A 25,290-nucleotide genomic window follows, 5' to 3' on the forward strand; every position below is an offset into this window, starting at 1 on the left:
GTAGGAATACATCCTGTCACCCAAATTATAGCTGAGTATAAGAAGTCCCGGGAGACTCCTCTTCAACAACCTGAAAATTAGGAAAGCAATTCAGATGCTTTTCTAGCAGAACACATCGTTTTTTCATTGTAATTGCTCATAATGATGTAATTGCTCGTATGTTTTTTTTACTTATTTCGTTTTTAAGCTCATTTAAATGCACAAACTTTTGACCTCGTCTTATCTGTTTTTGGAATCCTATAGGAGAGGTGTGTATATGGGTTTGGGGTGGTACATATACATCCTGTCACTCCCCATAATAATAGCTGTGAGTATACTGTAGGAAGCAGTTAGAAAATTACACAGTCCCAGGAGACTTTCTGACTGAATTATAGTCGTTTCCCTTGTTCACGTCTCTTCAACAAGCTGACAATGTATTTATTTTTTACACTAAATGCTCATAACCAAGTCTTATTCCATAAGTTTTTTTATTTTATTTAGCGGTTTTTACTGTCAATTAAATGCACTACCTTTTGGCCTCATCTTATCTGTTTTTCAGTTCCTAAGAGAGGTGTGTATATGGGTTGGGGGTGGTGTAGGTATAGATCCTGTCACTCCCCCAACATGAACACCTGTTGGAGACACCAAATCCCCTCTTTGTCTCCACAGCCCCCTCTCAGTGGATTACCATGACAACACCCATTCATATCATGACCGAAGACTGATTATACAGCTTCACACGGTCAATTATCGCTCAACAGACTGTATTGTTTTAGGGGTACGCTGGTTTAAAAATAAAAGGGGAGGCTGTGTAGTTTTTCTAGAAAGCTTTATTCTGTGCTTGAGGGGGGCCGTGTAGTGTCTTCAAACTGGATATAATTAGATAGAGCTGCACAACTACATCAGGCTCAAATAAATGCACCAACAACATAAGAAACCTTCTCAATGTTTAAACTGTATTTGAGTAAATATAATAAATGCTAACGTCATATACCTTTGAGTCAATAAGCAAGAGAGCAATAAAACAGTTATCGAAACATATCTGAGCTTTTATTACATCAGGTGGGAGGCCATTTTAGAAAGACTGACTTCAACAGTGACTGTAATGTAAAGCCCCATGGAGAAAACCCAGGCGATACAGATAGCTGTGTAAACAATGCAGGAAAATACAAGCACATTACATAAGTAAATACAATTTGTAAACACAGTGCGCTGTGCATGTTCACTAAATGGGGAGCTTAATAAGGGTGAATAAAAAATACCATAAAAGACGTGTTAAAATAGTGTTATTAGATTGTACTGTCACATTTCTAAGTTTCATTGTTTAACATTTGGTTTAGCTTAACAAAATAACTTCACAAATACAAACTATTTACAAAGGCAAAGAGTTCACGCCCTTTGGGTCAAAACAAATCATTCACATTATTGACTGGGATGTAAATATGTAATCCTCTAATATACTTTATATCACACTAACAGTGGCGATGAAGACAAGCGTTCCACAGCATACAGCCATCAACTGACACTATGGAGCAAAACGTCCATCACTTTCAACTTCCTGCCATTCAGGCTTGGCACTTTCATTGTCAACGTCCAAACAAGCATTGATGTTCTTTCAATTCTGTATATGTCAAACCTTGTCACCCAAAAACATCAATACGCAACATTCCTCACTTTACTGGGCTCTTTCTGTTAGTCAGTCCATTCCTTGTCACAATTACGATAAAGCAGCAACCATGGGAACAATACCACTGACGTCAACAATATGAAATATTACAGAATTACCAATTACAGCATGTTTAGTATAAGAGTTAGTAGGTAAAGTAAATATTTAAAGACTATAAAATCATGTATTTAACTATCAAACACTATATTGTAATACCTATAATATAAATCAACATATATTATTACAAGATAGCATAACTTTGACTAGATTCAGATACAAATCGTACTTTTGAAGAGGCTGAATGTTGTAAAACCTTGTTATGCTTAGCCATTGTTACACTACCTGTGTGATTGTTACATTTTTAAATTGTTAAACAATTTCCTTAGCTTTCAGTATACATTCAACAATGAATTTGTGCAAAAAGATATCACAAATACGTAACTGTAATCTGATATTTTCATAACCTTTGATTTCCATTTTGAAACCCCATTAAAAATATGGGTAATAAAGACTACAAATATGCAGTTTTATGTTCACTTTTCATTTGATTTCATTTTACTGAGCCCTTCAGGAGTGATCAATATCAAATTCTCGCAGGATAAAAACACGTCCACATTACCATCTGCTGGCACTTCTCGGAATCATTTTCACATGAAATAATAGCTGTGAATGTAGGAAGCTGTGTAAAAACAACACAGTCCTTGGAGACAAGCTGACTAAATTAAAGTATTTCCTCTTATTTCACTTTCCTTCAACAAGCTGCAAATTAAGAAGGCAATTCTGATGTTTTCCTAGCAAAACACTTATTATTGTTTTGTTTTTTACAGTTGCTCCCCTCAGGCTTCTGCTTTTTCTTTCTCATCCTTCTTTTTCTTACTCTTTCTCATGAACGAAGGTGTGCGGAACTTATTTTTCTTCTTCTTGGGGGACTTGGTTTGGCTCTCCGGGGTCTGAGCCTCACCTGTCTTCTCATTCGATGTAATGGAGATTTCCACCGTTTCTGAAGTGCTCACACTCAGCTTTGATACCTCAATGCTCAGATCCTCGTCCGTCTCATCTAAGTGGTCTTTCCCATTGGGTATTATGTCTGTGAAAAGATAAATTAATGTCAGCCGAGAGGGATGTGGACAGGAAGTGCAATCACTCTCTCTCACACACACACACACACACACACACACACACACACACACACACACACACACACACACACACACACACACACACACACACACACACACACACACACACACACACACACCCTTTTATAGATGACACCAGATGGATAGAAAACACAGAACCAAACAAGCAGCTATTGCTATCGACTCCAATGACTATTGACTAATTACCTTGTTTAATCGGCGTCATTAATGGAGAGAGGGAGAGGGAGATAGTAGAGCCATCAAAGGTGGTCATCTCTTCCGCATCAGTGGCATCATCATCTTCTGTAAACGGATAAAGGTCATCAGGGGTCAGTCATTCATTAGAGCCAGTATGTTGATGGGAGTGAGACTAATGTTAGATGAACTGATTTATGGCAATCAGAATGTTCACTGTTTGCAGAGGCAAAAATGTTTCACTCTTGGCAGGACTTTAATGTTAAAAAGTAAAGTCATGCTAACATATTTTAAATAATGATGATAATAATCCGATGATTGGGAGTTAAATTGTTTACCATCTCCACTGTCTTAGAAAAGTGTTAGCATGCTAACATTTTCTAATGAGCTCCAAACACAAAGGACAACCGAGGCTGTTATAAATGTCAATATTTTTGCAGGTTATTAGTCATAAACCCAACAGGCAGACATAATAAATGATTGAACCGATGATCGCAGTAGAGTAAGGTTTAGACATTAAAGGTCCCATGTCATGGCCATTTCCACTGATCATAATTCCATTGTTGAGGTCTACTAGAATAGATTTATATTGTGCAATTTTCCAAAATCACTTTGGTTTCTCATACAGCATCTCTGTAAACTACGTGTATTCACTGAATTTCACTCTCTGCCTTTAACGGCTCGTTGTAGCTCCATCCAGCCCCCACCCTCCCTGTGAGCACAGTGTACTCTGATTGGTCGGGACGTTGTGAATCGCGCTGAGCTCCGTGGAGGTGTGGTTTCCTTGTTTAGCGACAGCGAAACACAGCCAAACTCACCCTGAGCACACACAAAGTCACAGCCGAAGTAAAAACAATAAGTGTGGCTTGATATTGAGTAAGAAAAAGGTTGATAAACGCTGTGAGAATGGGTCTGCAGAGAGAATTTCGCCGCGATCCCAACTGTCTGTTATCAGCCTGCAGCCAGGGAGGAGAGATCAGCAGAGCTGCCTGCACTGAGTGTGTGTGTGAGGAAGTCCGTGGATTGGTCAATTTGGACCAATCAGCGGGGGCTTAACGTAACGGCTCACGTAACGGCTCCACGGATTGGTCCATTTGGTTCCGGGTAACGCATGACATCATGCGGTACCCGGAAGAATCAATGGACAGTGACGTATCTCCAACGAGGCGTTTTGGGGAAGTATTTTCTGTGTTAGAGTTTTACTCGCTACAGGGTGTACTTTGAGGGTTTTGACTCTGCAGACCGTTTACATGCATAAAAACCTTCCTAACACACAAGGGGACGGGTAATAACCAGAAAAGCATGACATGGGACCTTTAACATCTTTCGACCCATGTTGCTAGCATTCCAAAGTAAAAAAGCAAACACTAGATGGTAAAGAACATTGTTACATTATTTAGCCAATGCGTTCCAAGACAAAGGAGCCAGTCAAATATACAGCAGTAGAAATCTATCTCTCCTACACACCTTTTTTCTTGTCTGCTGCCATAACTAAAACACAAGTAGATTGACTAGAGCAATGTCTTTGCAGCAAGAGTGAAACCATTAACTGACACTGTTCTTGTGCAGGCATTTTCACAGGAATATCCTCGTTTCAGTGAATGGAGTTGAGGTAGAACATTTCCTCGAGACAGGAAGAAGCCATTACTTGGTAATGACCTTCAACTGCCTTGACAATAGGCTAATGAGACTGCTTTTATGGGGATGCAATAAGTACAGCAAGCGTGTTTAAAATATGAAGCTACAATATTAGCATCATAAACAAATAATCATTAAGATATCAAGTAATTGTAATTTGTTTATAGATGTTTGTGTCTTTTTTCATTTAAAAAGTTCAAGAATTCCTCCTAATTCTACATTTAATGGGTGGCCTGGCAAGTCAGAGATTGCTGTTAAGATTTTAATATTAGCTTTGTCATTCCATCTCAATTTCTTTAATGACCTCTGGGACCGCAGAGGATTAACTTCAGTACATCACACACTCATAATCTACAGGGGATGATGTCAGATATGAGCTGTATAAACCCAAGTAGGATTACATTAGGAAGAGGTTTTCCGTGCCTCACAAGAGCAATGGTGCACATTGATGCTTTGAAATGCTAACGAAAGCGTCTGACTACCTTCTTGGCCTAGCTGCTTTCTTTCCACCAGGCTCTTGTATTCCTCCAGCATCTTCTCTGTGAGCTCATTGAAAGGGTTGGGGGGAAGAGAGCGAGTCTGCTCTTCGTCCTCGATGATGAAAGCCTGTTTGACAGAAGAGGATAAAAAAAGATTTTTGGACAACTGATGTAATGCATTTTTGAGTAAACTAAATATAAACAATTGCTGATGGAACAAAGCAGAATGTTTCTTCTTCAGACTGTGATGTTTACATTGGTTGCAATGCTTTGGCACACATACAAATCGAACTTTTAAAAATCTTGTGTGCAATCCTCAGATCTCAGAGAAATGTATGTTGTAGGTTGGTTTATGCATTTCTGGATGCTTTTTATATTCTTATCTTATGTCTTCATTTCCATCTGTGATTGCATTAACCTCTGCCATCAAAATCAATGTAATTCATTACAATGATATCAGCCAGCTGTTTTCAGCAACAACATCTTTCACTTTTGTAATTGGGTTATTGTTTGTTTGGATGTCTTATGGAAGGAACTAAAGGAGAATACACAATTTCAGTGTCTTCTGTCACATTGACAGTTTTAATATTGCTAGTCGTGTAGAATTCTCTTTATGATCACATGATATACGTATAATGTGTTGCTTATGGGATTTAATGTTAGTAAAGGGCCCTGTGAGGTTGTCAGGTATGAGGAAGTCTCTGGTTCCTGTTCCACATGTTCCCCCCCCCTGTTGGTCAGACTGAAAAGGATCTCAACTGTTGAGTTAAAATGACTTAACCCTGAAACTAAGGGACTGTTGCCCAATATAGGAGGCTTAGGCATTAACACATTATTCAAAGGAATAATCCAACATATATGGGTGGTCATACTTTTCTGTACTTGATGGAATCTAACATTGGCTTACTTTATTTGTCTTTTGGTTGAGAAAATGTTATCTATGCAAAAAGTGTCTCCCCTTTTGTGTGGGTGATGAACTTGTTGATAAAGTGACAGTTGTGGCGTAGAGCTCAGAATAAAAACAGTTTATTCTTAGTGTTTTATTTTCTAAAACACTCTGATGCAGTGTTTTGGAAAATGTGCAAGCGCAATTGAGAAAAAATCAATACAGTGACATATTGTGTGTCAGGCAGTTTTATTGCACCAGTGACTTTTGAAAAATGATAAATGTACTCACTGGTCCTTTTACGGTGTCTACAACAATGCCTGCTAGTAGCTGAGACTTTGGTCCGGAAGTCATCAGGTCACCTCTGTGCTGTTCTTTAATCTGGATAAATGAATTCAACAAAAATCATATTAAACTTCAGGAATCTTTGACATTTCATACAATATTATAATACCATGACACTACAAATGCAGACCAGAGGCATGTCCGACATACTTGTGTAAACACCACAGGACACAACAACACAGACAATGATAGTAGATTTCTTCATGGTTTATCAATCCATCAGCTAGTAGACTTGATAAGTTGGTTAATAGTTGGTCAACAAAAAGATTCAAACAATTTTCATAAGGGACTAATATATGTTGTTATTTTACAAGCGAAATCAGAGCATGAGGATCAGTATTGATTTATAAAAAAATAAATCTTATTCCAGTTTCTATGCCATAAGTTTATCATACAGAATGCAATGTTTTAATAGTTTATTTTAGTTTGAAACTGATTTTTACAATATCAGCTGTGATCATGATATAACACAGGCAATAAGAATTATACAAATTAAGTCGTTAGTATTGATAATTATGACATGAAAAATGTGATGATGTTTCCACTGACCCGGTTCCTCTTATCCAAAACCTCTGTGGGATTAGTGTTGAGAGGGACAAACTGGTTTGGGTCCTCGATCTTTATTGGTGTGCCAATGTTATTGCCTGGCTCTGAAGACTTCATCCACTGAGAAAAAATAATTAGTGCAAATTGAGGAATAAAGATCAGTGTTTATCAGTATTTAGCAAACAGGCCACAAGAGGGCAGGATAATACAGAGAGTATCAGATAACAATTTTTAAGACCAACTTTAGAGACCAAAACAGCATGGGTAAGATTATTTGATTTCTTGTTTCAGCTCCACATGAGAATCAACGCACCATGGTCCTGGTTCTGGGGCTGACGTCCCCGCTGGGTGAGTGTTCAGGAACATCGACCCTCAAGTAGCTGTTGGGCGAGTTGAGCCACCGGGTCCTCTCTCTCTGCTGTTTCTGGGCCATAAACTTGAAGGGGCTACGCAGACCCAGCTCACCGTCCTCCGGGGGGGCCGCGGACACCGTGGCGGGGATCTCCACATCGTTCTTAGAGCGAGGTTTTTCACGGACGATGGGGTTCCTGTACGAGTAGCCTGTTCTGTATCCCTAGAAGATCACACAAAGTGGAGACATTACTTCAGCAGTTTTTCTTTGCCTTACGTGTAATTGTACACAGTAGTTTTAACTGTTCTTCAGTTTCCCCTCGCAATCCATTAAATAAGAACTATCAACTACAAAAGATATAAAACTCAAAGGATGTTCAGGCCACCCAAGATCCACTTACACAATGCTTCTAAATATTTAAACAACACTGTATATACAAACAGCGTTTTTGCAGATGTGCCCAGTTTCAGAGGGAATAGATAAAACTTTGGTTTAAAGGAGTGTGTTGTTAACAATACATCAAAGATGAGAGAGACGACTAGAAAAGCGATGAGAACTGGAGCCGGCAGTACAACGCTACAATCAAAATTGGCATTTTCTCACAGGCAATGTGACAAGTTTGCAACGGAAAATGATCCCTGCTTTGGGCTTTGATCATTAATTCACAGTGTTGTTCACTGTCACCAGAAGCACAGTTTCCAAATGGTATGAGGAATAACAATTTTTATATGCTCAATTTACATATTCATTGTTATAAACAATAGCTTAAAGCACCAGGTCAGTATCTGTATTCCCTTTCAGCTAGACGCTAGTTATCATAGAGATTATCACCACATTCAGAACAACTCGATTTTTGTTTTAAATTGTATGTATGCACCTTGATATAAGTCAAATTCCTCGTACGTGTGAACCTGCCTGGCAATAAACCCGTTTCTGATTCTGACTAGCAAATTCAAGATTCAAGGCTTTATCTTCATGTGCACAGTAGCTACAGTGTAGATATGGCAATGAACAACCTAAGTCACAGGCTCCTCCAATAGTGCAACATGAATAATATATAGGACATAAAGCAGAGAAAATAGTGCAAGAGAATGTTTTGACATGTGCAAATAAATACAAATAAAATAGAAATAGTGCAAATCCAAGGACACTGGTACCCCTGTTGAAGTGAGAGCTCTGGCCTTTTCACCCAATACATTACAATCTTGGAGAAAACGCCAAATCTGATTCCTAAATTGAGTACACTAGAGTTCTTGCACTAAGTGATTGTGTGGTCTGTGTGGATGTGACTGCCCACAGCACGCCTCACCATCTGGAAGCAATGATGGAGAGGAGGGGGCGGGCTATGATCACACTGAGCTAACACAGCTGCAGCCCACTCCAGCTACAGTTGTTATCGAGAGAAGCAAACTCAGGAAGACACAGCCTGACATCGGCTGCGTCCAGTCCACAGAACATGACAGGGCCTGGTCATTAGCTGTGCGGTTAGAATAGTGGGGATGAAGCTGACAGAAGTGCAGCACTGTACAGAAACAACACCTGCAGACAGCATTTTGGCCACAGATACAAAAAACATGGTTTGACATGTTTTTGTCATTAATAGAATCTGTAGTTGTAGAGAAAAAATATTACACGGCCTTCATGGAGCACTATGTTCCACTTTTTTCAGATGACATTTACAAAAACATATCTGGTTTCATTGTGTTCTCTAATCAAGGCTTCCAGAGGAAGCGCCTGAAACAGGAAACTCAAAGCATCATAGGTAATAGGCACAGGTCAGGGTTCACCTACCAGGTTGTCCAGCATCCTCATGAGGGACTCAAGTTCGGCCTCGCCCACTTTCCACTTGACCTCATTGTCCATCACTAACCCGGCAGCGAACGCGCCCTGAGTCAGGGGTTTGAACTTCTCTCTGTCCAGGAGAACGAGATTATCCACGCCGCCTGAACACCCCATAGCATTCACCTAAAAACAGACAACAAAATGATTCTTGTATACCCTTACATATCTTATGTAGTAACAAGCCACATACTGTAATTATTCTTCGCAAAATCAATGATGGTTTTCCCTAATGTATTAACTATAATTCTGCAATGTAAAACACTAACTACTGAGATAATTAATTTCACAACATATTGTCTCTCCCATCTCTCCCAAGATGCAGTAGGATTTCATTTCACAATAATTGTAAATATGTCAGCCAGGCTGTCAATATGTGTCAAAAACAATTGAAGAAAATTCAGTCCAGACACGGCAGAATGATAAATAAACAACCCCCCGACGGTCTCCCTGACACGAGGCAACAGGAGTTTCTTAGAACCTCTGCAGGGTTCCACCTGGCTGGCCGTGAACTCTGATCTGTAGCACATATTTGATTTAGCATTTTCCAAGCTCTCTGTATGGTAGATATCACATCAGATTTGCTGCTAAGGCCCTGCAGTGATACTTTGCTATTTGCAACCAAGTCTGATTCAAAATCGAGACGGATAAGATAAGATGATTTTTGTCATTGCATGTTAGACACACTGACATTTGTGGAAATGTGATTTATGCCCCTCTAGTATGATTAATGTGTAAAATTTGCATCAAGGGTTCATTCAGATATTTATTTGAACTGAATATTGCAAGTACATGTCATTTCCAGGAAGAGGTAGAGTAAACAATGGAAATCAAGCTTTTTATACCTGGATTTCACACGCTTGCTGTGAGTGGTACATGTAGTGAAAAGCCTCTTCAACTGTTTCCCCTAAAGCGATCAGGCCATGGTTCCTCAGGATCAACACCTGAAAAATACAGGAAACACTTGAGCTGAATGATCCATCTGAGACATGATAAAACAATATCCAGATACACTTATTACATTCATCAATGTGACTTAAGCAGCAAATATTCTCATGTCAACATACAACACATGTCACATGCAGTGCTCTTACAATCTGTTCATCCCAGAGCAATAGTCCATGAAAGAAAATGTCATGTTCACTGTGCCTTTTTTTGAACTGTGAAATCCATAACTAGTAACAAAATCAACAAAGCTGTCCCCAAATACTTAATTGTGTGTAGACTGTAGACGATGTGTGCCATTTAAATATAAGGCTATATAGCTTAGCTTAGCATAGAGGCTGGTAGCTAACAGCACCTCTGAAGCTAATTCAGAGACAGATCTTTCTTTACCTTTGGACAGAGCCAGGCGACCTCTTTCAGCCAGCTTCCAGACTTTAAGCTAAGCTAATCTTATACAGCTTTTAGCTTCATATTTAACAGACAGGTACAGAGTAGTATCTTCTCGTGATAACCGATATATGAAATGTGAGATAATTAAAAGGGGTTTTCTAACATCGTGTCCCTTTTTATGTATGTATTTAATCTGATACATAATTGAGGAATTAACTCATCTTACAATGCTTTTAGTTAAAGTTGGTTTGCAAATCGAAAAAATACTTGAAATGTTTGTAAGAGTACACACATCTCTTTATGTTATACTGTATGCACAATAACTCATTAACATGTGCTAACCAACACACATGAAAGACCTCATATACAGTACAGCCAGTTGCACACAGTATAATATAATAAGTAATGACTTCCACCCAGTGGTTGAAAGGCTGCTCTGTCCCATGAGAAGAGAGCCTGTCACTAATGAAGTCCCTTGGTTTGACAGTACCTTGGCAGTTGGGCCCAGAGCTTTCTGAAACTCCACCTTCTCCTCTTTATTATCAAGGCTGCCATGGAAACCAAAGCAGCTCACGTCTCCGAGAAGCAAAGCCTCCTGGGAAATGGGCAGGATTGCACATTTCATCGAGGACACCTGTTAACGTGGGATAAAAGCAAGTAAGAGTGTGACGCACTAACATATAAATGGAGGCACATTTTTAGCTATGAGGCGCAAATAAAAGTTTCGACAGCGATGTTCATCATGTGCTTTACGTTTTACAGCCCAGCTTCAAAGGAAAGGATAAAAGCACGTTACAGGGTGTCTGCGTCTAAAATAAGTAGCAGGGGGCTACTTTTAATTCAGCCCTTTCTCTCTTGTGCAAAATAAGCATTTAGCAGCTGCTTTTATGCTTTGATTAGAACGGAGCTCATTTAATATCGGCCTGCAGCGTACTTACAGCAGCTGTAGCGGGGGTGTGTATGTGGATTACACATCTCACATCAGGGCGCATCGAGTAAATGGCAGCATGAGGAGCAAAGCCAAAGAGGTCAATACCCAGATTAGTGGAACCCTGGTCCACCACCTCACCAATTATGTTCACTTTCACCTACACAGGGCAGAAAAAAAGAAGAACAAAGTCATTGTTATTTTAGAACAGGACAGAATTCTTTTTTTAAATATGCAACCCGCAAGTAATTACATACATTATGCCTGAACCATTAAAAGGTATCCCGTGGAGTCTTCGGTTAAACAAGCAAACTATGTGTACATTAATGAATCAACAACAAAAACACTGTGTCTATCCTCGAGGCCTGACTACGTGTTGACTTTATCGTACCGTTTTTTTAATTGTGTAATCTCCATTGTTTACGTCTGTGTTTACCTAGTAGCTCGAGGTCTATTCTTCCCTGCTGTTTGCTGCCAAATTACTTCTATATGTGTATTGTGTTAAAAAGGTCCTTGTTTGTGCAAGGTCCAGAAAATCACATGTTTTCAGCCAAGAAATTATTTTTGCTTCAATCCATTTGACTAGATAAGCCTTTCAAACACAACATTTTCACTGCGATCCAAACATTTGCTTTCATGCTTGCAGCCCACAAAGGCAGGCATGCACCTGTATCAACGATGTCTAGCAGCAATTTAACAGCACCATAAATCACATTTACACAACCACCCCAAAAAAATAACCTCCTTTTTTGGAAGAAAAGATCCTCTTTAAAATGACATGCTTTATTCAAAAACCTCAACTGGAGTTTTATATGTAAAGTAAATAAAAGCCATAATTTCTAAAAAATATCAAACTCATCAGACTATACAACACAAATATGTGTAATAGTCTGATCTGTAAAGTAAGGAGTCCAATTGGGATTTGAGCACATGCCAGTTAATATGACCTTCAATTTAAAGTTTTTTCTTTTTGTAAAGTCCGAGTAAAATCACAACATTTTAAGCACACTTACTGTAAAATGTGATGTTTGTGTATACAAACGTTTACCCAATGCTATGTATAACATTGAATTACAAAGCAGTCTTTATTCAATTATAAAGATAATGAAAATATCAACAAACATTAAGTCATTGTGCTTACCAAATTTGCCGCCGTCACCTCAGCGAAAGACAGACCTCTTGGACTAATAAGAACATGGTCTTGCTCTTTACTGATACGCACCTGAAACAAAAATAACATGTTTTAAAGGTCCCATGTCATGCTTTTCCGGTTATTACCCGTCCCCTTGTGTGTAATGAAGGTTTTTATGCATGTAAACGGTCTGCAGAGTCACAAACCCTCAAAGTACACCCTGTAGCGAGTAAAACTCTAACACAGAAAATACCTGTCTATGCTGCCCCAGAACGCCTCGTTGGAGATTTCTCTTTTTCTTCCTGGTACTAAGTGACGTAACGACGACCCAAATGGACCAATCCGTGGAGCTCCTCTACACACACACACACACACTCTTTTAGCGGCGAAAATGTGACGCGCTGGGGGGGGTGATAGTGGAGCCTCGCAGCGCGGCGAAACTGGCGCGCAACGGAGCTTACACACGGAGGCGTGCGTTGAAGCTTGCTGACGGGCATGTCTGACGCTCGACCAACAACCAATCAGTTGAATCTCCCGCTCCGGACACACAAGCAGCGGTTTGATTGGCTAGAGCTTGTACTGGCATATGATTCGATTGAGTTTCAAAAGTAGAACATTGCTCTACTTTTGAAGCTTTGCTCCCACAATGCAGTTCGGCGAAGCGTGACGTCATCCCATTCAAAGTGAATGGGCAGAAGCGTTGAAGCTTCAATGCACGCCGCCGTGTGTAAGCTCCGTTACACTGTAGGTGCGCCGCGTTTGGGGGTGCGGGTGCTAGTGGAGCCTCGCAGATGGGGCTGCAGCCCCCTCAGCACCGGGAGAGGGGGGCAGGAGCTCCAACAAGGCGTTTAGGACAGAGAGTGAAATTCAGTGAATACACATACCAATGTGAGTTTGGAAAATTGCACAATGTAAATCTATTCTAGTATACCTCAACAATGGAATTATGATCAGTAGAAATGGCCATGTCATGGGACCTTTAAAATGTGTATGCCAAGAAATCTCTGAAAACGACAATAGTATTTTTTTATTGTATTTTTACACATTCTGCTTTTAACAAATATTTGTCCTCTTGACATTTAACATTTTTGATAAAAATCATATTTATTGTTCAGCTCTAATAAAATCTTTAACTTAAGTTATATTGAATGAATATCAGAGATTTGTTATTCTGTAAATGTCAGTGATGATTCTACAGTGTAGAAATTAGTGCTTGCTGAGTTTGCATGGGAGAAATTAACGCTGTTATATATAAAAGGGCAACGTTTATCCTTATCACGCCTCTGCAGGACCTATAGAATCATTATCAGGGTCAAAAAGCTAGTTTAAAAGCCCAGGAGACCCAATCTCTTCTCCTTAAAAAAACTTTAAAATGGGGTATCAGCTCCACAAAAGAGGAAGAATATTTTCACAGATTCAAGGGTAGAAGGAACTCTATCAAAAAGGGGAGCTCTCTTCACTCTGAAAAACTCATAACATCAGTGTGTGGGTTGATAAAACTTGACTTTCTAGGCTTTGTCTTTTGGGAAAATCTGGGCCTTTTGTCCTGACATCCCAGGTGTTCATCACATATTTCTGTTGGGGAGGTGTACATATTCACAGATCTGACTTTTCTAAACCATAAATAATATATGGGCTCTGAAAAAAGAGGAATTTCACTTTAAGCCCAATAACCAGAAAACATGAGTCACCGGTAAAGATACACAGACTTTGTGCTGCATACATAGGCAGATGTGCACTGAAGCGGCAACAAGTTGTGATGTTGTACTCACAGTAATGTAAGAGGTCGTAAAACGGGCCCAGCTGAAGAGGTCAACAAGCCTGTAGAGGCTGGCCAGTCTGCAGCGACTCATTTTCTCCCCTTTGACATAGGAGGGGGACTCGATGCCATACAAGTCATTGACTGGAGTCACCGTCCCAACACCTGCTCCAACATTTAAAACATAATCAGTGACTTGTAAAGCATCCACAACATTAAATATGCATTATTTGAACGTCTACAAGGTTGTTTACTTGGTTAAAACATCCCAAAGTCTCCACAACTGAAGCTAAAAAAAGATATTTCTTAGAATTCCCAGCGAGAAACCGAAAAAGGTATTTTTGGCCTGTGATGCCATATAAGGGCATTAAATGATACAGGACGCTTTCTTTTCCAGCAACTTTAGCTTTCTTTTTTAAAGCAAGTCTGCCTTTGCAACCCTAAAAGCCATTTCCTACAGTCACGGGCGGCTGGGGATGAAGGCTAGAGAAGGCCAAGACCTACTAAATGACCAATGTTCCCTAAACGTTGTTTTGTCCAATAACTCCAAATATCAGCCTGTAGTATAAGGCTACATGAGATTATGAAATGTATCTATTTTGTCTGTTAGTGCTGTGTGTTTAAAGCATGCTACTTCTGAGGTTCTCTCATGTGCTTTGGGCTACAGCTAGCAGGATGTATGAGCAGGATGTATGTGTGTTTGCACAGTAACATTTGATTTGATGGCTCTGCTTTACCAACGTTAACGGTTAATTGACTGATACTTTCTGTGGTGACTATGATTTTGATTGTGGTTGTTTGAGCTTGTTGTCATCAACTTTGTGTTCGATTTCATTAACAATTTGAATTTGAGTAAATTGCTGTGGTTGTATAACAATTCGTAAATTATTAGCCTTCCCTACCCTGAGCGTCATCAGACGCCTTTACCTACAGTGACATTTTCCCAGACATTTACAGTTTGGATTACCAAACTTTTTGGAATTGAGTACTCCGTGACCTATACAGAAACGCAAGGGCAAGAGATTAGGCTAACATAATTAAATTTGCAAACTGCTGTAATTCATTATCAACACTGGTATTGAGTGCTACTTAATAGAAACACTGACAATGAAGAATGCTGTAAACAGCTTTCTGCCTTTTCTGCTGTTTCAGGGTTGTTCAGTGTCACAAGAGTCTTACAATGAAGATATTCAGCCAGCATAATGCACAGAGTGAACACACTGAATGTCAATCAGGCCTGAAGAGGGACACACATACACACTGCTACTCACTGTTGGGTGAAGTCAGGGGGCCTACCCCTCCCAAGGTACTTGACATGACCAGGTCAGCAATCTGTCTCAGAGCCAGGAGACCTGTAGTGCTGGTGCCCTTTGTCACATGGTCCTGAATCAGGCCTTCCAACTCATCTTTAAACACCTGTGGACAAAAGAGAAAGAGTAAAGCTCCATTAACCTAGCAACAGTATAAACACAACCCTAACCTCATTCCAACACTTTTCTTGAGATGTCAGGGAGCACAGCATGCTTATTACATCAGTACACAAATCAACCAAAGACCATTAGAAACCTCTTTGTATGTCTGGGAAAGGGCTTGACTAGAAGCAGGGGGGATCGCATTAAACCTCACAATCAATTTTTGCCTTCAACACTAGTCTGTGAGCCTTCTTGAAATGGCACTTTTCTTTCTGTGCGCAGCAACTAAGCTCCAGCATTCTGCTTCATCTAACCACGGTTCCCATGGTGATGATGAGCTCCACTTGTTGGGCCTGTTATGCAATCGCAGATGAGTGTGGGCTCGTCTTATTTCTATGCACTTCATAGGCATGTGTTTATCTAGCCAGAATACACCCATTCTGAGATAATATCCGCAGAAAGATAATAACTAAAACCAAAGAATATTTTAATTTTTTTGGCTAATAGTTTAAGCTATAAAGTATCTGCATATAGTGAAATAGTGAGAATCCCATTTTAAATTGCTTATTTTGTCTGAACACCTGTCAGAAACCCTAACATATTCAATGTAATATTGTGTTAAGACAGACCGCAAATATCTGAGAAGTTCCAGAGAATGTTTGACATTTTTGGGTGAAAACCTAACATACATTTTTATCGATTATCAATGTGTTTGCTAGATTATTTCTCCTCAAACACCTGATCTTTTAATCCATTTGTTTATTCAGCTTTAGCTTACAATATAGATACTTTATATAACAAGTACGTAGGAAACGTCTTAGAATATGCAGCATATTCTATCTGCAAAATAATTTGTGAGTACTGATAATCTGTAACACTAGTAAAACAATAAAGAGATGAAACCTCCATATTAAACACAAATACTGTGACAGTACCACATTTCTTTGTTGCTTTAAACTCACAGCTAAAGCCATATCTTAGCACGACAGAGACTATGAAATGACCTTCACATAAACAAGAACAAAACAATGCCTTTCTGCCAGTCTTGAGTGAAGGCAAAGTAAGCCTCTCCTGCTTTAAAAGCGTTGTTTATTACTCATACACACTGAAAGCTTGTGTGTAGGAGGGCACTTATACGGCGCCGCGGGCTACATACCGGACTCTGCAGGATTTGGGTGACCCTCTTCTTCTGCTCCATCATGTTGAAATCCTGCTTCAGGTCGGGCGACATCATCTTGCTGCGGAGATACTCAGGGTCATTCTCGTCCATGCGGTCAAAGTATCGCTCCTTGGGGTCGTTGCTGGACAGGGACAGGGTGAGGGACCCCGCCATCTGCCTCACCTCCACCAGACTCATGTCTTCACTGCCCCTATTCTTCCTCTGGGATCTGCAAGAGAGGGTGAATCATTGCAGCTTACTTCACATTCGGGGCTGTCAATGCAGCGAGTGTTGCTTTTACAGAAGATATACTGTATGGGTGCTATGGTGACTCATGTAATTATAGGGATGGAGACAAAAGTGAGGAGGACTTCATCATGATGGCAGATTTGTGAATACAAGGCTGATTATGTGCAAAAAGGTTGAGTTAGTCAGTGTTGCTGTGCACATAATCATGCACGTTTTTACTGAACTAGGCTTAGTACAGTTTCATAACACAATGATGAATGTGAACACCTTACACTTCCAGACGTCTCATTCTTAGTTGTTCTATCACTTTGGAGGTTTTAGCATAAAAGTTGAGTCTCTTTCTTCTCTCACAGAAGGAGGCAAACTCTTTAAGAGTGATAAAAGGAGCAGGCGGCTAATTAAAGGTCAACAGTAAACAAAGGTAGGCCTCATGTAAATGTGCCAGTTTGAATAGCAGTTAGCACCTTTAGTGCTGGGGTACCTGGATGTGGGGGTGGAGGAATACAATAGAGTCTTCTACATTACATTAGGCCTGCAAATGAATAGTCTCACTGCACCGAACCGAATGCAAACGTTCACTTCTGAATAAGCAGCAGCCTGTTATCCAGAGAACTCGTTGCATTGCGTAAAATTACAACTTTAAACCATGTATACTGCGAAAAACACCGAGGGGAGAGGATATATTAGCCGGAGCTACACTTTGAAACGTACACACGCTCCTTAAAAACAAAGCGAACACAATCCCACGAGGAGAACACTGTTACTGTAACTTGAAAATTACCTGAAACAAAGTGCTCGGTTCGTGAATGAACTGACTCCGGACGATGTGAAGTCGAATTACTCCGACAGTGGCTCCAGAAGTGAGGATAAATAAACCAGAAGGATGTTATTCCCGATTCGGATTCATGGTGGGAAAAGAGCGCAACTTGGTGCTGCTACAGTATCCAGCCGGAGCAGACTCACTGCCCGCTGCGGGTGAGATGAAGAATAGTGGCTGCATGGAGGAGGATGTGGGTGTGTTTGTGTGGGAAAAAGGAAAAGTGACCATGTGACTTCACTTATCCACCCACTACTAGGCCTTATGTATGCAGCGGGACAAAGGAATGGCCACTCAGGATCAGTTCCGCTTTTTTGGATCTTCTTTACAACCATACAAGCTTTACTGTAATATTCCTGCACGGCCTTGTAGTTTCACTTTCACGACCTTATGTCTGTGCTATTGTTTGATCCTTTGTGGTTTCCCATATCCCTCAAGGAACGTGTTAACAATTGCTGCAGTTTGAAGCAGGGTTTGGGATTTCTTTGATTAGTCTTCTTCTCTCTGTGTCTCGTTGTATGTGATGATTCATTAACTCCTACCACTTATTTTCATAAATAACTGAGGCTCCTGTGTTACCACAACCCCTAAGTAGAGGTTTTCATCAAAGCTATATGGCAAAGTCATAACAACACCGAGCACTTCAAAGCGGGAAGTGCTTCTCTCTGAAAAAAGCGTTATAACATATAGGATGTTTGCTCTCAGAATGAAAGCAATGGAATACAGATGTTCACTCTAAACAGAAATAGTATGGTCTTTCTGATTATTTGTTCACATTACCAACATCCACAAACACGTTGTAATCCGATTACGTTGATGTGCAAAATACATTCATAGGCCATTCATAGGCCTCCAGTCTTTTTAAAAACTCCAATCAGCATCTCTGAATATACTAGTTTATGGAGCTATTTCAGGGTCATAAGTTTTGATAATTCCAAAAAATACAATTTATTTGAAAGTTCAAGTTTTTATCATGAACTTTGAAAAATACAATGATGTATTCAAAACAAAAAAAAGTATTTGAAATAATTTTTCAGGTTGAATATTATTTTGATTCAGTTCAGCAATTTTTTTGAATAATATATTTATTTTCAGATTTCACTTTTATACATATTTTGATATTTGAATCCTTATTTTTTTCAGCACAGATTTTTCGTTTTCAGATTCAAAACAACTATTTTTTCAGTTTCAAATCTTGTTTTTTCAGGTTTGACATTGCTTTTCACCTTCAGATCGTTTTTCACTTTCAGATNTTAAAAATATATATAATTTCTTTTCTTAATCTTTAATACTTTTTGTATGCATGCTTTAGGTAACATTAAGCTGTCTTTGGCTCTTGTCTGCTGTAACAATGTAAATGTATCCCTGGTATTCTGATTCTGATCGCAAAAACCAAGCCAATACTATGCTGCGTTCATGGAGCTACGTGGAAGTGGGGAAGGACAACGCTTGATTGCGGATACGTGATTTCAGATTCTAGCACAGTTTATTGCTCTTATACCTTGATTGTTGCCAACTACGATGCTCAACAGCTCGCTTAACGGAACTTTGATGCTGGATCATTTTTGTTTACCACCAATCACGGGAGTATTGTGTATAGAAAGTGTGTAGTTGTATTTCTTGCGCTACCTTACATCCATGAAGGCATCATGACAGAGGGAGGGCTGTCACTCAGGGTCCCGCCCCCCGAAGCAATATCAGGGTCAAAAGTCTGAAAGCGAAAAAAAAAGATCTGAAAGCGAAAAAAAAGATCTGAAGGTGAAAAAAGATCTGAAGGCGAAAAAAAGATTGAAACCTGAAAAAAAAGATTTGAAACTGAAAAAATAATTGTTTTGAATCTGAAAACGTAAAATCTGAAACTGAAAAAAACAAGTATTCAAATATGTATAAAAGTGAAATGTGAAAATAAATATTTTATTTTAAAAAATTGCTGAACTGAATCAAAATAATATTCAACCTGAAATATTATTTCAAATACTTTTTTTTGTTTTGAATACAACATTGTATTTTTTCAAAGTTCAGGATGAAAACTTGGACTTTCAGATAAATTGTATTTTTTTGAATGATCAAAACTTATGACCCTGAAATAGCTCCATACTAGCTTTGCTTTCTTGTAAGTCACATAGCACAACAGTTCACCTGATGATAACATAGAAATATAAGCCTGCAAATGGAGTCTCATGCCAGGTTGTTGCAGAAAAACACTTGCACCCTGCTTTTCTTTAATATACGTTAATTGGCTCTCTTACAGTAAACAGGAAATAAGATCAAGATTAAAGCAAATGCATAGCGGTGCAGTTTTATCCTGTTTACGGAGCAGGGGTCCTTTCCTCTCTTCAGGCCACCTCTCAACTATGTTCTGCCTTACTGACCAGTCTCTCCAGAGAGTATTGCAGCAATATTCAAAATCACTCCGTAGACTACAACGGAATGTCTATGTTCTCAGCACCATGCTCCTGCCAAGCAGAGAGTTATTATTATCCCTTTAATCACACACAATCAGACATACTCAAATATTATTGGGAGTAATAGAGAGAAGGATTGAATCACCGATTGACATAACAATACCAGGAAACAGAGTGGAGTCTGGGAGGCGGAGCACATATGTGGACATATGGGTAGATGTAATGAAAAGCAGAACTTTCTCACTACAGAGCAGCGTGAACCCTGAAACCCTGAAACCCTGCCTCCCTGTTTCTGGCAGAGCTCCCACCGAAACCACATTCAGGCTTAAATGTCTGCGCACACACACGTACTAAACACACACAACATCCTCCCACCCGCCAGACCCCGCATTCTTGCTGACTATTTGAACTTTTCAGCGAGGGCCGTCTGTCTTGGAAGCATTGACCAAATGTCAGGTGTTATTAGTCGACGTCTCATTCATACAGATTACTGCCCGAGATAATGATGTCCGCAGATAAAAGCACACCTTTGTCTTGTCACAGACCAGCTACTCCACTACCTCCGCATGCACACACACAAATGCAGCCATGATCCACAGTAAAGCCTGTGAGAGAGACATCAGTGCAAAGAATAATGAGCTGTACCGTGTTGTGGTTGAACTTTGGTAGGGCTTTAGAAAGAAGTCTGGCACTTTGGCAGGCAGAGCTGAGAAAGTGTTGATGCATGAAACAACCTTTTGACCTGGAGATTCTCTCTCTTATAGTTGGTCTCCTCTCTAATGCTCATGGTTGGAGGGGAGGTTTATGACAGCAGGCTGGTTTTTTATCTGGTTTCTCTGCACTGGGAAAAGCCGAGGTATCTTACATGATATAGCCCACATACTGTTCAGTGAAGGTAAAAGGAGACCACTGAAGGCTCATGATATTATCTGCACTGTCTTTAGTCACACATTGGAGTATCATTAAATGTGCAATATGGAAGTTGTTGTCCATTGCTGTAATTGTAGGATGCTTCTTAGGTTAAAATTATTCATTGTTTATCGTAAAGGACATTTTATGGTAGCCAAATTATCCACAGAAGTTTCCTCTTCTCTTACATACAAAAATCAGTGTTATGCCAACACAGGATGAAAAGGTCCCAAGTTGACCAGAAACGTTTATTAAGCTTGTTTCTATGATCATTTAGGACCAGAACTCAAATTAGTAATTCCTTAATCCAAATAAAAAGATCAACATCTTTAAAAATTCCAAAATATGCCCCACATTTTTGACACAGACTATGCAAAGTCCTCTAAATATATGGTCTCCATGCCCAGCATGTTCCCTGATGACATCACAATGACATTATCTTATTTTCTAAAACTTGACAAGTGCTCTCTCAGAGCCAAACAACACATTGCACAACTGTTTTCACAGGTTGAGCAGTACTTATTGTTACAAAAAAATTGACTTTTGTGTTTCACATTGGCTAAGTATCCTTTTAAATGTTTTGTTTTATTTACTTTTTCTCAGTGTTCTTTTAGATAATTGTGAAATTGGCACAGAAAATAAAGCAATCTCTATAAAAACAGCCTTTCATTATTTCCATGCGTCACTTGTGCCTCATTTGTTCCCACAATTGTTGATAGCTTTTTATCCTCAGATCATTCATAATAATTTCAACAGATTACAACTGGTGATTTGAATAAATACGGTACTACATGAAAGCAGACTTATGTAACAGTGTTTGGTTCATTGGATATTATTACAAAATCTTAGTAAAATAAAACAACGTCTCTTTTGCTGTAAAATTATGTGGAATGAAAAGAAACCCTTTTGTCTTCAATCTGATGCACGATAGTCTCAATAACATTAAAGTACTGCAGGGCAAGAACAATACATAACAGATTCTGCTCTCACAGGATCTTTGTTATTGGAAATTATGTAATCATTTGAATTGGCATCATCATCAAGGTTATCAGAACCTCTCTGTAAAGTTTTTCATTGTTTAGCCTGAAAGATCTCTTGTTCCAGAAAGCCCTGAGCCCCTTCGTAGCAACACATGTACATTTTTGTCATGATTAATGCGGAGGGAAGAAAAATGACTACTTTGTCTTTGGGCTGTTGCCATCTGGTTGCCATGGTAATCAATGCTTATGCTGTCTCGTGTCTGAGGAGACAAATGGTTGCTGACATCCACTATTACAGACAAGAGGCTGCTATCTGCAAAATGCACTGAGAAAGAAACATAACTCTACCAGTCCATGGAAATACAATGCGAACAAGAAAACATTTTCCTGCCTCTTTGATTAACTGCTGTTCCTTGTAATTACAGCACAAGGCTCATTGTACTCTCCCATTAACCAAAGCCATTCTGTATTGATTTCCTAGAAGATTGAGATCACAACTATTACCCTTCCAACTACAGACGTCTTTGAAATATTGGCCATAACCTTTTTAGAGCTTAGCCAGACCCTGATAACCGTTTCCTGATAATGATACTTTGGCCACTGCCGGGCACATTTTCTATCAACTCAACCTGACCCTTGACCCTGAGTGCAAGCAAATTATATTTAGAGCACAGTAATCTATAGGAAGATTATTTCTTGTTTCCAGATCCAAATATTTGAATGTGTTTAATTTATTTCCCAAGTAGTCTACCCAATTGCGGCTCATTGTCCACAATCAAAACCCCGAAAGTGATGTGTGAATACATCTAAACAGTGTTTTGACCACATCTGAAATACTTTTAACTCTTTAAATAGTTAAGAGCTTAAATGTTTTGACCCTGTTTTCTGTGTTGTTCTCCAGTCATCCTGTCATGCAGTTTAGATTGTGCTCTTAGTGGTTATTAAAGGAACTTTAACATGATGGACATTTGGTCTTTTGAAACAAATTCTCACAGCCTTAGATACACATCTATAATGTAGCTTGCTACTGAGCATATAGTGCATGTAGCTCCCTGACTGAAAACAATAACCTCTCTACTGTAGTTTTTCAGGAATACTGTTCATATAAATAAACATTTGCATTAAGTCAAACTTGCACACAAAGCTTCGGCATCTGCCTTTCAGGAAGGTTGCAGAGAGAAGAATCTCGTAACACTGAGTTTTTATTTCTGCTCCTCAACAATGCCATTGTTTTGATAACTTCACACAGAATATATCAGCGCTCAACTTGCTAAAATTGGCTACACTCTCACAGCAGGGTGGGTGGCAACAACAGAGCATACTTTGAACCTGAAACAATTTACATTTACAGTTGGAGCGGCGCCTTCACAGCTTTTGGGTGTAGAACCGCACCGGCACACACATGCATGTAGTCGCACACACACACCGCAGTGGAGTGGAATGAGACAGACATTGTTTACCTAAGTGGAAGAGCTGGCCGTAGTCCCATACTGTGGTTTTCTTTGGAGGGCCTCCATGTTGGAGATCTAGTGGTTTGTGTGTGGTTCACTTTAACTCAGGGCTGAGGTAGCGGTCTGGCTAACAGATCCCTGGTATGTTGTCACATTGTAACAACTGGGAAAAAGTGTTTAATTTTTATTTATTAATGCTGTAAATCCTGCAAACCACTAACATTTATGTAAAAAAACTGACATTAACTACAAACACAAACATATCCTGCCAGTTAAGTAAAAGACTGCCATTCATTATGGAATTCCCTGAGCCATGAGCTGACGACATAAAACGTAATCTAACCTTAGCTAAGCGTAAAATTCATATAATAAAAAATGTGTAGAAATTTGAACAGGAACAGTCAATTGTACGGGTGAAAGGGTTTGGGTCATGACCTGCCTTTTCACTTTTATGGCTTTCTATCATTCACATCATCAGGCGCACATATTATAAAATCCTATTTCGGCCCCAGCCCCACATCTAAAGTCAACAAATGCTTGTTCGGAGTAATGTTTCTACAGGTTGACAGTAATTGGAAGCAGCTGTTTGAAGCCTCTGTAGCTGGAGTTGACAGTGCAGCTGCAGACAGGCCAGTTAAGCAATAAAGATGTATTACAATGTTAAAGCAGGAAAATGCTGTACAAATACATAATTCACATTTTTTAATGCAAACCAAGTTATTTAATGTGAACCATATTCACTATGTGTTAATATTCTGGATTGTCTTTCTATAAAGCACAGATCCCCATTAAAAAAATATACTCTAATGTAACATATAAAGTGTGCCTTATCTTCTATCAGCGCATTGAAAATAATCTCTTATTTTTCAAATCTCCGAAGCCCACAGATCACAAAATTGCAACAACCCACATACCTCATCTACTTAGCGAACGCCTGCTTGTATGTGTAAAAAGGTAAAAAGAATACAACTTACAGTGCTGGTTGCTTTTACACTTTATCCTGCAGGAGAATTCTTCAGGTTTTACTTCAAACTCCCACGGTTCCAACAGTTACTAGCTGTTTACATTATCACTTTGAAGAGGGTCATCTGGTTTCCCAGAAGAGAGGCAACTGCTGCTTGCCTCTGATCTCCTGAACTCCCTCAGCTCCTCAATGACGGCGGCTGCCTATTCTCACAGGAAAGCAAGGAAACTTGTCAGAGGAGGTTCTGGAGACCAAGCTTTGAGATGGGCATGGAGTGGACGGAAAATAAAAATGGGTGGGACAAGCTTCCACCCCCGTTATATTTAAATATATCCTTCTTTGCTTTAAAGCAGGCCTATTCCCCTAAATCACAGATATTTTGAAGGTAACACTAAATATTGTATCAAGCAGGAATTAATAGCTAATCTGTATCCAACCATTTATTGAGGAAAACTGCAGCAATCTCCTGCCAGGCATACTTTTCCTCTGCATATTGAGCTTGCTACATGATTCTAAATGTTGCTGTCGAGGAGGACATTGCACACAGAATGCTTGTCCGCTATCACCTCCTCCCACGCGCTCTCTAACAGTGAGTGAGTAGGATGTGCTGCTCTCCCTCTGTACTGCACCTTCTGAATACACCAGGCATCTGAGAGTGCATGCTAATACTGTGGAGAAATAACAAAGAAATGCACATAAAATGATGACAAATGATCAACATGTAAA

The 25,290-nt window shown here is 39.5% G+C and overlaps 1 protein-coding gene across 2 annotated transcripts; it reads right to left on the minus strand.

Annotated features, from left to right (window-relative positions):
* Positions 1 to 1,007: 1,007 nt before the first annotated feature.
* Positions 1,008 to 24,804, minus strand: add3b (adducin 3 (gamma) b). Of its 2 annotated transcripts, none has more exons than XM_010784168.1 (15): positions 24,575 to 24,804; positions 16,787 to 17,018; positions 15,490 to 15,634; positions 14,232 to 14,383; positions 12,469 to 12,549; positions 11,338 to 11,487; positions 10,890 to 11,033; positions 9,910 to 10,008; positions 9,017 to 9,190; positions 7,187 to 7,447; positions 6,877 to 6,993; positions 6,274 to 6,363; positions 5,100 to 5,223; positions 2,992 to 3,087; positions 1,008 to 2,732 (listed from the first exon to the last, which is right to left on the minus strand). In XM_010784168.1, exons 2-15 carry the CDS (start codon positions 16,985 to 16,987, stop codon positions 2,482 to 2,484), a joined length of 2,085 nt encoding a protein of 694 aa, XP_010782470.1. In that variant the 5' UTR covers positions 16,988 to 17,018; positions 24,575 to 24,804; the 3' UTR covers positions 1,008 to 2,481. The 2 variants fall into 2 exon arrangements, with proteins under 2 accessions (XP_010782470.1, XP_010782469.1); XM_010784167.1 differs by lacking the exon at positions 24,575 to 24,804 and adding an exon at positions 17,820 to 18,036.
* Between the last annotated feature and the right edge of the window lie 486 nt (positions 24,805 to 25,290).

This window comes from Notothenia coriiceps, unplaced genomic scaffold (assembly GCF_000735185.1).
Source record: "Notothenia coriiceps isolate Sejong01 unplaced genomic scaffold, NC01 NC01_scaffold00026225, whole genome shotgun sequence".
NCBI classification, from domain to species: domain Eukaryota; kingdom Metazoa; phylum Chordata; class Actinopteri; order Perciformes; family Nototheniidae; genus Notothenia; species Notothenia coriiceps.

Excerpts from the sequence above, each read along its gene's own strand:
- add3b (XM_010784168.1), bottom strand. The coding sequence starts at position 16,987 with ATGAGTCTGGTGGAGGTGAGGCAGATGGCGGGGTCCCTCACCCTGTCC. Across the intron at positions 12,550-14,231 it reads TTACGACCTCTTACATTACT|GTGCGTATCAGTAAAGAGCA; the intron begins GTGAGTACAACA and ends TTTTTGTTTCAG. Across the intron at positions 11,034-11,337 it reads ACACCCCCGCTACAGCTGCT|GTGTCCTCGATGAAATGTGC; the intron begins GTAAGTACGCTG and ends CCACGTTAACAG.